Consider the following 14,742-nt stretch of genomic DNA (forward strand, 5'->3'; position numbering starts at 1 on the left):
CCTTCCTCCCCCTCCCCCTCCCCCCCTGACCCTTCTCCTCCCCCCCCTGACCTTCCCCTTCCCCCCCCCCCCCCCCCCCCCCCCCCCCCCCCCCCCCCCCCCCCCCCCTGACCCTTCCTCCCCTCCCCCCTGACCCTTCCTCCCCCTCCCCCCCTGACCCTTCCTCCCCCTCCCCCCTGACCCTTCCTCCCCCTCCCCCCTGACCCTTCCTCCCCCTCCCCCCTGACCCTTCCTCCCCCTCCCCCCTGACCCTTCCTCCCCCTCCCCCCTCGACCCTTCCTCCCCTCCCCCCTGACCCTTCCCTCCCCCTCCCCCCTGACCCTTCCTCCCCCTCCCCCCTGACCCTTCCTCCCCCTCCCCCGACCCTTCCTCCCCCTCCCCCCTGACCCTTCCCTCCCCCTCCCCCCTGACCCTTCCTCCCCCTCCCCCCTGACCCTTCCTCCCCCTCCCCCCTGACCCTTCCTCCCCCCTCCCCCTGACCCTTCCTCCCCCTCCCCCCTGACCCTTCCTCCCCCTCCCCCCTGACCCTTCCTCCCCCTCCCCCCGGACCCTTCCTCCCCCTCCCCCCTGACCCTTCCTCCCCCTCCCCCCTGACCCTTCCTCCCCCTCCCCCCTGACCCTTCCTCCCCCTCCCCCCTGACCCTTCCTCCCCCCTGACCCTTCCTCCCCCTCCCCCCGACCCTTCTTCCCCTCCCCCGACCCTTCCTCCCCCTCCCCCCGACCCTTCCTCCCCCTCCCCCTGACCCTTCCTCCCCCTCCCCCCTGACCCTTCCTCCCCCTCCCCCCTGACCCTTCCTCCCCTCCCCCCTGACCCTTCCTCCCCCTCCCCCCTGACCCTTCCTCCCCCTCCCCCCTGACCCTTCCTCCCCCTCCCCCCTGACCCTTCCTCCCCCTCCCCCCTGACCCTTCCTCCCCCTCCCCCCTGACCCTTCCTCCCCCTCCCCCCTGACCCTTCCTCCCCCTCCCCCCTGACCCTTCCTCCCCCCTGACCCTTCCTCCCCCTGACCCTTCCTCCCCCTCCCCCCTGACCCTTCCTCCCCCTCCCCCCTGACCCTTCCTCCCCTGACCCTTCCTCCCCCTCCCCCCTGACCCTTCCTCCCCCTCCCCCCTGACCCTTCCTCCCCCTCCCCCCTGACCCTTCCTCCCCCTCCCCCCTGACCCTTCCTCCCCCCCCCTGACCCTTCCTCCCCCCCCCCTGACCCTTCCTCCCCCCTGACCCTTCCTCCCCCTCCCCCCTGACCCTTCCTCCCCCTCCCCCCTGACCCTTCCTCCCCCCTTGACCCTTCCTCCCCCTCCCCCCCCCTGACCCTTCCTCCCCCTCCCCCCTGACCCTTCCTCCCTCTCCCCCCTGACCCTTCCTCCCCCTCCCCCTTCCTCCCCCTCCCCCCTGACCCTTCCTCCCCCTCCCCCCTGACCCTTCCTCCCCCTCCCCCCTGACCCTTCCTCCCCCTCCCCCCTGACCCTTCCTCCCCCTCCCCCCTGACCCTTCCTCCCCCTCCCCCCTGACCCTTCCTCCCCTCCCCCCTGACCCTTCCTCCCCCTCCCCCTGACCCTTCCTCCCCCTCCCCCCTGACCCTTCCTCCCCCTCCCCCCTGACCCTTCCTCCCCCTCCCCCCTGACCCTTCCTCCCCCTCCCCCCTGACCCTTCCTGCCCCTCCCCCCTGACCCTTCCTGCCCCTCCCCCCTGACCCTTCCTCCCCCTCCCCCCTGACCCTTCCTTCCCCTCCCCCCTGACCCTTCCTCCCCCTCCCCCCTGACCCTTCCTCCCTCTCCCCCCCTGACCCTTCCTCCCCACTGACCCTTCCTCCCCCCTCCCCCCTGACCCTTCCTCCCCCTCCCCCCTGACCCTTCCTCCCCCTCCCCCCTGACCCTTCCTCCCCCTCCCCCCTGACCCTTCCTCCCCCTCCCCCCTGACCCTTCCTCCCCCTCCCCCCTGACCCTTCCTCCCCCTTGACCCTTCCTCCCCCTCCCCCCTGACCCTTCCTCCCCCTCCCCCTCCCCCTCCCCCTCCTCCCCCTCCCCCTCCCCCCTGACCCTTCCTCCCCCTCCCCCCTGACCCCTTCCTCCCCCTCCCCCTCCCCCTGACCCTTCCTCCCCCTCCCCCTCCCCCCTGACCCTTCCTCCCCCTCCCCCTCCCCCCTGACCCTTCCTCCCCCTCCCCCCTGACCCTTCCTCCCCCTCCCCCCTGACCCTTCCTCCCCCTCCCCCCTGACCCTTCCTCCCCCTCCCCCCTGACCCTTCCTCCCCCTCCCCCCTGACCCTTCCTCCCCCTCCCCCTTCCTCCCCCTCCCCCCTGACCCTTCCTCCCCCTCCCCCCTGACCCTTCCTCCCCCTCCCCCCTGACCCTTCCTCCCCCTCCCCCCTGACCCTTCCTCCCCCTCCCCCCTGACCCTTCCTCCCCCTCCCCCCTGACCCTTCCTCCCCCTCCCCCCTGACCCTTCCTCCCCCCTCCCCCCTGACCCTTCCTCCCCCTCCCCCCTGACCCTTCCTCCCCCTCCCCCCTGACCCTTCCTCCCCCTCCCCCTGACCCTTCCTCCCCCTCCCCCCTGACCCTTCCTCCCCCCTGACCCTTCCTCCCCCTCCCCCCTGACCCTTCCTCCCCCTCCCCCCTGACCCTTCCTCCCCCTCCCCCTGACCCTTCCTCCCCTCCCCCCTGACCCTTCCTCCCCCTCCCCCCTGACCCTTCCTCCCCCTCCCCCCTGACCCTTCCTCCCCCTCCCCCCCTGACCCTTCCTCCCCCTCCCCCCTGACCCCTTCCTCCCCCTCCCCCCTGACCCTTCCCTCCCCCCTCCCCCCTGACCCTTCCTCCCCTCCCCCTGACCCTTCCTCCCCCTCCCCCCTGACCCTTCCTCCCCCTCCCCCCTGACCCTTCCTCCCCCTCCCCCCTGACCCTTCCTCCCCCTCCCCCCCTGACCCTTCCTCCCCCTCCCCCTGACCCTTCCCTCCCCCTCCCCCCTGACCCTTCCTCCCCCTCCCCCTCCCCCCTGACCCTTCCTCCCCCTCCCCCCTGACCCTTCCTCCCCCTCCCCCCTGACCCTTCCTCCCCCTCCCCCTCCCCCCTGACCCTTCCCTCCCCCTCCCCCCTGACCCTTCCTCCCCCTCCCCCCTGACCCTTCCTGCCCCTCCCCCCTGACCCTTCCTGCCCCTCCCCCCTGACCCTTCCTCCCCCTCCCCCCTGACCCTTCCTCCCCCTCCCCCCTGACCCCTTCCTCCCCCTCCCCCCTGACCCTTCCTCCCCCTCCCCCCTGACCCTTCCTCCCCCTCCCCCCTGACCCTTCCTCCCCCTCCCCCCTGACCCTTCCTCCCCCTCCCCCTGACCCTTCCTCCCCCCTGACCCTTCCTCCCCCCGCCCCCCTGACCCTTCCTCCCCCGCCCCCCTGACCCTTCCTCCCCCGCCCCCCTGACCCTTCCTCCCCCGCCCCCCTGACCCTTCCTCCCCCGCCCCCCCTGACCCTTCCTCCCCCGCCCCCTGACCCTTCCTCCCCCGCCCCCCTGACCCTTCCTCCCCGCCCCCTGACCCTTCCCTCCCCCGCCCCCCTGACCCTTCCTCCCCCGCCCCCCTGACCCTTCCTCCCCCGCCCCCTGACCCTTCCTCCCCCGCCCCCCTGACCCTTCCTCCCCCGCCCCCCTGACCCTTCCTCCCCCGCCCCCCTGACCCTTCCTCCCCCGCCCCCCTGACCCTTCCTCCCCCGCCCCCCTGACCCTTCCTCCCCCTCCCCCCTGACCCTTCCTCCCCCTCCCCCCCTGACCCTTCCTCCCCCTCCCCCCTGACCCTTCCTCCCCCTCCCCCCCCCCGACCCTTCCTCCCCCTCCCCCCCCCCCGACCCCTTCCTCCCCCTCCCCCCCCCCTGACCCTTCCTCCCCCTCCCCCCTGACCCTTCCTCCCCCTCCCCCCTGACCCTTCCTCCCCCTCCCCCTGACCCTTCCTCCCCCTCCCCCCTGACCCTTCCTCCCCTCCCCCCTGACCCTTCCTCCCCCTCCCCCTGACCCTTCCTCCCCTCCCCCCTGACCCTTCCTCCCCCTCCCCCCTGACCCTTCCTCCCCCCTGACCCTTCCTCCCCCCTGACCCTTCCTCCCCCTCCCCCTGACCCTTCCTCCCCCTCCCCCCTGACCCTTCCTCCCCCTCCCCCCTGACCCTTCCTCCCCCTCCCCCCTGACCCTTCCTCCCCCTCCCCCCTGACCCTTCCTCCCCCTCCCCCCTGACCCTTCCTCCCCCTCCCCCCTGACCCTTCCTCCCCCTCCCCCCTGACCCTTCCTCCCCCTCCCCCCTGACCCTTCCTCCCCCTCCCCCCCTGACCCTTCCTCCCCCTCCCCCCTGACCCTTCCTCCCCCTCCCCCCTGACCCTTCCTCCCCCTCCCCCCTGACCCTTCCTGCCCCTCCCCCCTGACCCTTCCTGCCCCTCCCCCCTGACCCTTCCTGCCCCTCCCCCCTGACCCTTCCTCCCCCTCCCCCCTGACCCTTCCTCCCCCTCCCCCCTGACCCTTCCTCCCCTCCCCCCTGACCCTTCCTCCCCCTCCCCCCTGACCCTTCCTCCCCCTCCCCCCTGACCGTTCCTCCCCCTCCCCCCTGACCCTTCCTCCCCCTCCCCCCTGACCCTTCCTCCCCCTCCCCCTGACCCTTCCTCCCCCCTGACCCTTCCTCCCCCGCCCCCCTGACCCTTCCTCCCCCGCCCCCCTGACCCTTCCTCCCCCGCCCCCCTGACCCTTCCTCCCCCCGCCCCCCTGACCCTTCCTTCCCCCGCCCCCCTGACCCTTCCTCCCCCGCCCCCCTGACCCTTCCTCCCCCGCCCCCCTGACCCTTCCTCCCCCGCCCCCCTGACCCTTCCTCCCCCGCCCCCCTGACCCTTCCTCCCCGCCCCCCTGACCCTTCCTCCCCCGCCCCCCTGACCCTTCCTCCCCCGCCCCCCTGACCCTTCCCTCCCCCGCCCCCCTGACCCTTCCTCCCCCGCCCCCCTGACCCTTCCTCCCCGCCCCCCCTGACCCTTCCTCCCCCGCCCCCTGACCCTTCCTCCCCCGCCCCCCTGACCCTTCCTCCCCCGCCCCCCTGACCCTTCCTCCCCCTCCCCCCTGACCCTTCCTCCCCTCCCCCCTGACCCTTCCTCCCCCTCCCCCCTGACCCTTCCTCCCCCTCCCCCCTGACCCTTCCTCCCCCTCCCCCCTGACCCTTCCTCCCCCTCCCCCCTGACCCTTCCTCCCCCTCCCCCCTGACCCTTCCTCCCCCTCCCCCTGACCCTTCCTCCCCTCCCCCTGACCCTTCCTCCCCCTCCCCCTCCCCCCCCCCTGACCCTTCCTCCCCCTCCCCCCCCCCTGACCCTTCCCTCCCCCTCCCCCCCCCCTGACCCTTCCTCCCCCTCCCCCCCCCCTGACCCTTCCTCCCCCTCCCCCCTGACCCTTCCTCCCCCTCCCCCCTGACCCTTCCTCCCCCTCCCCCCTGACCCTTCCTCCCCCTCCCCCCTGACCCTTCCTCCCCCTCCCCCCTGACCCTTCCTCCCCCTCCCCCCTGACCCTTCCTCCCCCTCCCCCCTGACCCTTCCTCCCCCTTCCTCTACTCTGGCCCTTCCTCCTCCCCCCCAACCCTCTGGACCCCTCCCTATCCCCGACACTTCCTCGCCCTCACCCTCAACTCCCGCCTTTCCCTCGGAACCAGCATTGCTGGTGAAATGAGTTGATGATTTGAGGATCAGCTCACATAAATATTCCTTTGAACCAGAACCCAACATAGCACCTTCTTCATATAACCAAAAACTGAAACTGCTGGAAATACTCAGCAGCTCAGGCAGCGTCTTTGGGAGAGAGAGAGAAGAGATTGTTAACCTTTCAGATCGATTAGAGAAACAGTGTTGCTCCTGTTTATCGATACTCCTATTTCCGGCGCCAAAATCAGGTTTGGCAAAGTGTGGAGTTTGATGGTAATACACCAGAGAGAGAGAGAGAGAGAACCTGTGTATTCATAAAGCACACTTTTAATTTTTTAAAAAGTACTTTCGTTTAGGTTGGGTTCCATCTAGCATGGCGTGGGGAGGGGGAGTTGGCTGCAGCAATGACTTGTCACTGTTATGTTGACCTGTTTCAGTAATAACAATATTGCAAACAATTTATATCTAAAGACATTCAGCTTGAATCACAGTTGATAGATTACTGATGTATCATTGCACTCACAGAGATGTGTATTACCATCAAACTCCACACTTTGCCAAACCTGATTTTGGCGCCAGAAATAAAAGTATCGATAAACAGGAGCAACACTGTTTCTCTCGTCGATCTGAAAGGTTAACAATCTCTCTCTCTCTCTCTCCACAGACGCTGCCTGAGCTGCTGAGTATTTCCAGCATTTTCAGTTTTGGGGTATATAAAGAAGGTTCTATGTTGGGTGGGGTGGGGGTTGTAGGGAGACCCCAGAATTGGGCCACTTACTGGTTGGGTTTCTGATGACTGATTTACGCTTTGAACACAATGATGAGGTGGGGGCTGAGATTTTTAGCTGGGTTGTTGCTTTTTTTTTGTGTTGTGTGTCCCGGAAAGGAGAGACAGTGAAGTGGTCACACTCCACAATCCATTCCTTTTCTCCCCTTTTTCAATAAATAAACATATTAATCCGACCGACCTCGAGAAACGAATGCCTCAATTAAATAATTAAAAAAAAGTATGGGCGAATTAATTAGTCAATTAATTAGGCAGATAAATCGAGCAGGATATATATATATATATATATATATAAGTACAATGATCTGAGTTCCCAGCAGTGTCAGAGATAGTTGTTAAATATATCTGGACCCAGCAGCGTTGCAGAATTAGAAATAATTGTTATTATTCTTGAATGTATCTGAAACCGCCAGCCCCTCTCATATATTTCCTGTTTTTTTTTGTTTTCGCGCCCTGTGGTTCTGTCTTCTCTGTTCAGAGATTTTCCCCCCTCTCTCTTTGGGAGATTTCTCGCTAGTCAATCAGGCCGGGTTTGTGGGGACAGAGTGCTGAGATTAGCGGGGAGTGTGTGCATGTCGCGGCCGGGACACCTTCACCCTGATCCGCGCCGCCCCTCAACCCAACCTCCGAGCACCAGGTCAGCAAGCCCGACAAGATGTTAACGGCCTGGTTCTGCCTCATTACTGCCATTTAAATTACATTTTTAAAGCATATCTCCTTTAAATAAAAAAAAAATCATTATTTGCTTCTGGGCAGGAATGCCCAGGATCAGTTTTGATGCTTCATGAGCTAAAGGGATTAAAAAGAGCAAAATAAGCTTATACTGAGAAAAAGAGTTAAGCTTGTACCCCACTGCGAGAAAGGGCAAACCATATCAGCGCGAACTAGTGATTACGGCCATAGCTGCGCCATTCACACGCCCTTTAGTCATTCTGATGAAAGTGTTTCAATAGGGATTTCCTAGTCTATCCCACCCGATTGGGAACACACTAGAATTAAGAATAGTTGGCTGTTGCTACGATTTGTCAGGGAATGCCAGAACTCTGCAGTGGGTAACGTTGCCTGAAGTAACTCTCTCCATTGTATTAATAATACAGTGTGACACCGAGCTAACAAAGGCAGATTCAGACACTCAGCAGGTAATGGAGCTCATTTTCCAGGCATGAGAGTCAGCCTCTGTCCCTGAGCTGTCACAGGACATTCCCACAACTCCAGCATCACTGTCTCACACTTTACTCTCTCCTATAGTCCCAGGACATCCCCACTCCTCTATCGACACTTAGAATGATTGTGTCTCAAGGGTCTTTATCCATTTGCTCTTCCACCGTGTTTTTTTTTGCCAGCTCATTTACAGTTACTTTGTTTTGTTTTTAACATGACTTGCTCTGCTCCTGACATCAGGAGATCTTCAACTCTTCCACCTTACTGTCTGCAAGACAATCCAACAGTCTTATCTCTGTCTCACCTTCTCTCCCCATGTTTAGGACAAATAATCTATTTTTTTAAACATCACTTCCACCATTTTCTCACTTGGGTTTTGGACAGTGAGGGTAAGGTGACCCTTATGGTCCATGGTTAGTCAGCATTGAGAGTCACATTGCTGTGCTTGAGGCACAGTAAGAAGTCTCACAACACCAGGTTAAAGTCCAACAGGTTTATTTGGTAGCAAATACCATAAGCTTTCGGAGCAGAGCTCCTTCGTCAGATGGAGTGGATATCTGTTCTCAAACAGTACACAGACACACTGTTTGAGAACAGATACCCACTCCATCTGACGAAGGAGCTCTGCTCCGAAAGCTTATGGTATTTGCTACCAAATAAACCTGTTGGACTTTAACCTGGTGTTGTGAGACTTCTTACTGTGCTTACCCCAGTCCAACGCCGGCATCTCCACATCGTGCTTGAGGCAGTCAGGGTTGGATAGGGAGATTCTATGAAGGATATTAGTGAATCATTTAAGAGTTTATGACAATTTTTCTGGTCATTCTCAGTTAGACCCGGGAACCCATTTAGTTACAAGCCACTGTTTTGAGTCAGTTCAGAGGAAAAAACAAAGATTTCTCTGTTAAACTGGTCTTGATTCCCCCTTTTTTAATGCAGTGAATGTGGGCATCATTGGCTCGGCCAACATTTATTGCCCATCCTTAATTACTCTTCAGCTGCTTGCCAGACCATTTTAGACGGGGTAAGGATGGCAGATTGCCTTCCCTAAAGGGAAGTGAACCAGATGGCTTTTTTTAATGGTTTCATGGTCACCATTAGACTTTTAATTTCATATTTTTATTGGATTCAAATTTCACCATCTGCCACAGTGGGATTCAAACCCGGGTCCCCAGAGTGTTACCCTGGGTCTCTTGATTACTAGTTCACTGACAATACCATTATGTCATTGCCTTCCTGAGCAAAGGTGACCTGATAAGACCCGAGCATCAATTTAGATTGAGCCCGCCACTAAACCATGAACAGTAAGATTTGAATATATATGCTGGAATTTTACCGGCACGTCTTCACCCCAGAATTGGGGCGGGTGAGGCTCGCAGAACGGCATTCTCCGTTGGCCTCGGGCGGGATCTTACGAGCTTCGGGCAGGCGAGGTGGTAAAATTCCAGCAGTAATCTATGTTGATGCTCAATCACAGGACTGAATGAATGCTACAATGTGAGAGGTGCCACCTCTTGCATGGCAGCTCAATCTGAGCTCCTCTCAGGACTGGTGGATGTAAAAGATTCCATGGCACTCAGTCAAAGGAGAACAGGAGAGGTCTCGAGTGTCCTGGATAACATTTCTTGATCAGCAACTAGAACAGATGATCTGGTTATGTATTTCAATGGTTTGTGAGTGTATGCTGCAACATATTTGACGATGTTTTTCTTACACTGCAGCACTGATTGCGTTTCAAAAGTTCTTCATGTGGCTGCAGTGCTTTGGGATTGAGGGTTGTGAAAATACTATGTAAATGCAAACTTGTCTTTCTCTCATCCTTTTCCTTCTTTCTTGCTTTCCTTCCTTTTTTCTGTACAGTTCAGCTTTTCAAATGCATTCACACATTGCAATACACTGACACTAAAATAGCGGGTGAATGACAACATTATCTGTGCTGGACAGAGCAATGGGAATAAATAGTGAACAGGCAACGCATGTGTTCATTCTGGAAGTAAATAAGACAATCCATACTGTTTGCTGGATGAGTATCAGAGAGGTGCTGAATAGTTAGTCTCTGGAGGCAGAGATCCTAGTTAGACAATGATATTAAGGGTTATTGAGCCAAGTTGGATCAATGGAATTCAGATACAGAGCAACCACAATCTAACTGATAGACAGAACAGACTCAAAGGACCGAATGGCCTACTCCATGACAAATGGCCTCAGTGTCCCTGGGCCAAGGAGGAGAAGATAGTCAAGGTTCCCAATTTGATCATCTCCTGCTGGGAACGCGGGGAGACTCAACTGTGCTTTGACGTTGACTGCAGTTGACCAATTCTCCCTCAGAAGGACTCACGGGCAAAGATTAGTCACCTTGCAAAATAGCAGCGGCCAGTTTGCCAGAGAAAAATCTGCATTTATGCAGCACCTTTCACAATAACAGGCTTTCCAAAACGCCACACAGCCAAACCACATTTTTGAAATGACTGCTGCAGTAAATATGGCAGCCAGTTTGTTCACAGCAAGCTCCCAGAGAAAACTAGGAGATCACATTGGTTAAGGAATGATTATTCGGCAGCACACCAGGTGCAGGACAGAAGAGGATTGGAGATATTTGAAAAGAGTAAATGAATGTAGACGAATTACAATGTGGTGCAGTGCTCCTTCGGTGTGCGCATTTCTCACTTTTACCTGTTTTTACTCCCCCCTGTTCTCCTGAAGGTGTTGATTCTTGCAGAACAAGCAGATCCCCAGACACTGCCCCCTCTCACTGTATCACTAAGGAACCATTCTGCACATGAACTTTGACAAACTATGTTTCTGCTCCGCGGCATCCCAGCTGAGAGTAGGGTGGGTAATTGCTGCATTACTGCTGAGAAGGAAGGGTGTAAATTCTTGACTGTCAGTCTGTAAAGTACCAGTCTCAGCTGTAGTTTGAGAAAGAGGTGCTGCACATAGGGCTGACACTTGCTCCCACACAAGAGAGCTCAGGACATATCGAGGCTTTTCTTCTGTGCCACTCCAAGCGCTGTGCGAATGAAAGAAAGAAAGAGAAAAGGAGAGAGAAAGAAAGAGAAGGAAAGAAAGAAAAAGAGAAGGAAAGAAAAAGGAGAGAAGGAAAGAAAGAAAGATAGAAAGGAGAGAAAAATCAAGAGAAAGAATGAGAGAGAAAACAAGAAAGAAAAACATTATATTCTATAATTACAACATTAGGAGATCATAATGAAATTCCCCTGATTTATTTTTAATGGAGGTTTGGGGTTAACTAGAAATAAATGGGATTCTATTTTCATTAAAACAATGTCCAGAGAAATGCTACACAAAACTATTAAAATGTACATATTATTACATAACAACATTTGCTCTTTAATGAATTGATGGAGAAATCGATGTAATTCCACTTGATTTGTGCATGAAGGCTGCAATGGAACTGGAAGATGATAATGGGGGGTTTGAACGGAGACCCCAGTGTGCAACTCAATGGATGGAATTTGTTGATGTCATGAAAAGAGAACTTTAAGATGATCAGAAAACCTCTGAGATTCAGTTGAAAACGATACTATTACCCCTGGTACTCTTTTTAAGAAACAGGGGCCCACCATCAGTGACCTTTTCAAATGAGGAAATTACACATATTATTAATTCTATGTAATAAATATAGAATAATTCCACATAATGCACGGCTCATGTTAAAGAAGTAATGTCAACATCTTTGACTCTTAATGAGAGGGAGTCACCATCAGTACCTCCCTTAACAGAAATATCACCATCTATGCTCCTTCCAAAAAGGAAACCTCATCATTTTAAACAGTGACTCTCATCACTGGACAGAGCATCTCAGCATGTGTCATGTTCATTTGGAGATTCTCACTTTCGATGTCCTTTATTAAAGAGAAATTATTTTATAAGTGCTCCTTTCAAGAGGGTAATTTTACCACTGGGCTGCTCATAATTGCTGAGTTTCAGTAGCACTCTATACTGTTTGAAATAAATATGTGACAGCTGTCTTGCTACACTGGGTCTAGACGTCTCTGAATAAGATAAGGAAAATAGTAAGGTAAAGGTTCCTCTTCTGATTATTATCCAGTACCACTTTATTATTATCTAGGAGGCATGGTGGCACAGTGGTTAGCACTGCTGCCTCACAGCGCCAGGGACCTGGGCTTGATTCCAACCTTGGGTGACTGTGCGGAGATTACATGTGTCTGCGCAGGTTTCCTCCGGGTGCTCCTGTTTCCTCCCACAATCCAAAAATGTGCGGAGTAGGTGGATTGGTAATGCTAAATTACCCCTTGGGTTTCCCCAGCTGTGTAGGTTGGGTGGATTAGCCATGGTAAATGTGCGGGGTTACAGGGATGGGGAGGGAGAACCTAGGTAAGATGCTCTTTTGGAGAGTTGGTGCAGACCCAATCCTTCTGCACTGTAGGCGTTCTATGGTACACTTGTTGAAAATTGAGTTTGAGTTAAACAATGATACTCCCAGACTTTAAATAACTCACAAATGAAGAATGAAGCATGGGGACCTGACGGAACTGAGAGGAGAAAAAAAATAGGAAAATTATTCTGGAAAAATGGTACGATTGCAGTACTGCTGCCTCACAGCGCCAGGGACTTGGGCTTGATTCCCAGCTCGGGTCACTGTCTGTGCGGAGTTTGCACGTTCTCCCCGTGTCTGCGTGGGTTTCCTCCTGGTGTTCCTGTTTCTTGCCACAGTTTGAAAGACTTCTGGTTAGGGTGCATTGGCCGTGCTAAATTCTCCCTCAGTGTACCCGAACAGGCGCCTGAGTGTGGCGACTAGGAGATTTTCACAGTAACTTCATTGCAGTGTTAATGTAAGCCTACTTGTGACACTGATAAATAAACATTAAAAAAAAATTAATTTATGATGAAAATCAAAAAACTTTAAAAATGAAAAAAATTCTCTTTCCACTCAAGTTAAATATTTCTTCCTTAAACAGGGAATTTGCAACAGTAAATACATTAATTAAGCCAGAACTATTTGTAAGATGTAAATTAATTTGATTCCTTCGCACAGATGAGTTTAGCGACACACCCCAGGCCAGTTTTCTAAGAATGTTTCTAATTCCTGGTGGTGTACACAAAATAAAATTGAACACAAATGGAAGCCAAATTAAAGCATTGTTTAATTTCATTACCATTGAAGAGGCACCTCTCTTTAATCCACAGTACCATGTCTGCTGTTTAGTATAACATATACTAATTAAATTTCAAAGCATGAAAGAAGCATAAACATTGGCAACAGACATGCTCACAATGGTTTACAGATAAAATCATGTTGTTAGTGCATATTAAAATAACATGCCCCATTGACGTCTTCTCTGCGGCTGGGTTGAAATCTACACGTTCTGATCTCCTGCTCTTTTGGGGTTTTTTTTGTCTTCCAGCCACTCGGGAATCAGCCTTTGTCCACGCCATTGCCTCAGCTGGAGTAGCGTTTGCTGTGACTCGTTCTTGCGCCGAGGGCTCCAACACTATCTGCGGCTGTGACTCCCACCACAAGGGCCCGCCAGGCGAAGGCTGGAAATGGGGGGGCTGCAGCGAGGATGCCGAGTTTGGTGTGCTGGTGTCCAGGGAGTTTGCCGATGCACGAGAGAACAGGCCGGATGCCAGATCTGCCATGAACCGGCACAACAATGAGGCTGGACGGACGGTAAGGAGCCAGATAGCTTTGGATTGGACTATGTAGGGTGCATGGGAACCACAATGTGGTTCTGACTGGATTGAGTGGGGCTGGAATGAGGTTAACTCGAAGAAACATATTTCTTCATTTAAATTTTGGATTGAAATTTAATTTGAATATTTTGACAAAGAATGATCACCATTTTGTACAAGTAAGTTTTCTTTTATAGGTCATGAGAGGGGAACATTCACCGGGAGATTTGAATGGGATCTTCAGATTGCATAAAGCTTACTTTGAGGTTTCACTTTAAAGTTTCAACTAAAGGATAGCTAGCCAACAATGCAGCACTCCCTCAGTACTGCACTGAGCTGATGATTAGATCAAGCACTTGTTTTTTGGACTGGGGACTAAATGCACACATGCCTGACTCAAAGACAAAAGATCCACCAATTGAACCAAGCTGCATGTACACCATGTATTTGACTGATGAGATTACATTACATGAATTGAAGGGCGCTGGGGAGGCAAAGTGATGTGCATCATCCTGCAGCCTCTATTTCAGTGCAGCCACAGCTGTGCAATGTTATCATTCATGTAAATCTCTCTTTTCTGTGGAGATTTCCCAGAAAGGATCGAATGGAAAATCAAATACTGGCACATGGAATGGTGGACTATTGGCTTCTTAACAAAGTTGAATAACAAATATGAAGGCACGAAAACGTATTCTGATCTTCTACTGTGTTTGTACATTCCAGGTAGAGACAGGTAGTCTCCCAATGGCTTTACTTTATAATAGAAACATTCAAACTTTCAGACCCACAAAAATGTGGATGTGTGGATATGTCGCTGACAATTTGGAGCTCATAAAATGACCCCATGGTCTGGCTTTTCCATATTGTAACCTCACTTGGGCAGCGATCAGTCATGTTACATTTCTGCTCACCTTTGTGTCCTTTCCCATTGTCATTGCCAACAGATGGGTGAAGCATTCAGTCTAAAATGGGTGTGTGCATTCAGATAAGGCAGTAATGACCTGGTGAGTTTGCATGGGTGGCACGGTGTCACAGTTGTTAGCACTGCTACCTCATAGTGCCAGGTTTCCTCCGGGTGCTCTGGTTTCCTCCCACAGTCCAAAGATGTGCAGGTTAGGTTGATTGGCCATGCTAAAATTAACCCTAATATCAGGGAGATTAGCAGGGTAAATATGAGGGGTTACGGGGTAGGGCCTGGGTGGGATTGTGGGCGGTACAGACTCGATGGGCTGAATGGCCTCCTTCTGCACTGTAGGGATTCTATGAACAGCGCTATCTGCCAATGGGCATTTTCTTTCATTTGGTCTTAGAATGTGGGCGTCACTGACAAAACCACAGGTACTGGATTGAGAAACTACTATTGAATTTTTCCCTTGAACTATTGTAGCCCTTTGGGTACAAGACTCTCACAATGGTTTTAGCTCAAGAATGACAGGATATTGACTAGCAATGATATGGAATGATGAGATATAAATGTGAGTTATAAGGTGATGAACCAGGATG

The 14,742-nt window shown here is 54.9% G+C and overlaps 1 protein-coding gene across 1 annotated transcript in view; it reads left to right on the forward strand.

The window, feature by feature from the left end:
- Positions 1-14,742, forward strand: part of LOC144500595 (proto-oncogene Wnt-3) — a 403,721-nt gene that overhangs the window by 66,015 nt on the left and 322,964 nt on the right. The window contains exon 3 of the mRNA XM_078223762.1: positions 12,972-13,237. Coding sequence (XP_078079888.1) covers positions 12,972-13,237 — 266 coding nt within the window. The remainder of the gene's footprint in view (positions 1-12,971; positions 13,238-14,742) is intronic.

This window comes from Mustelus asterias, chromosome 11, assembly GCF_964213995.1.
Source record: "Mustelus asterias chromosome 11, sMusAst1.hap1.1, whole genome shotgun sequence".
NCBI lineage: Eukaryota > Metazoa > Chordata > Chondrichthyes > Carcharhiniformes > Triakidae > Mustelus > Mustelus asterias.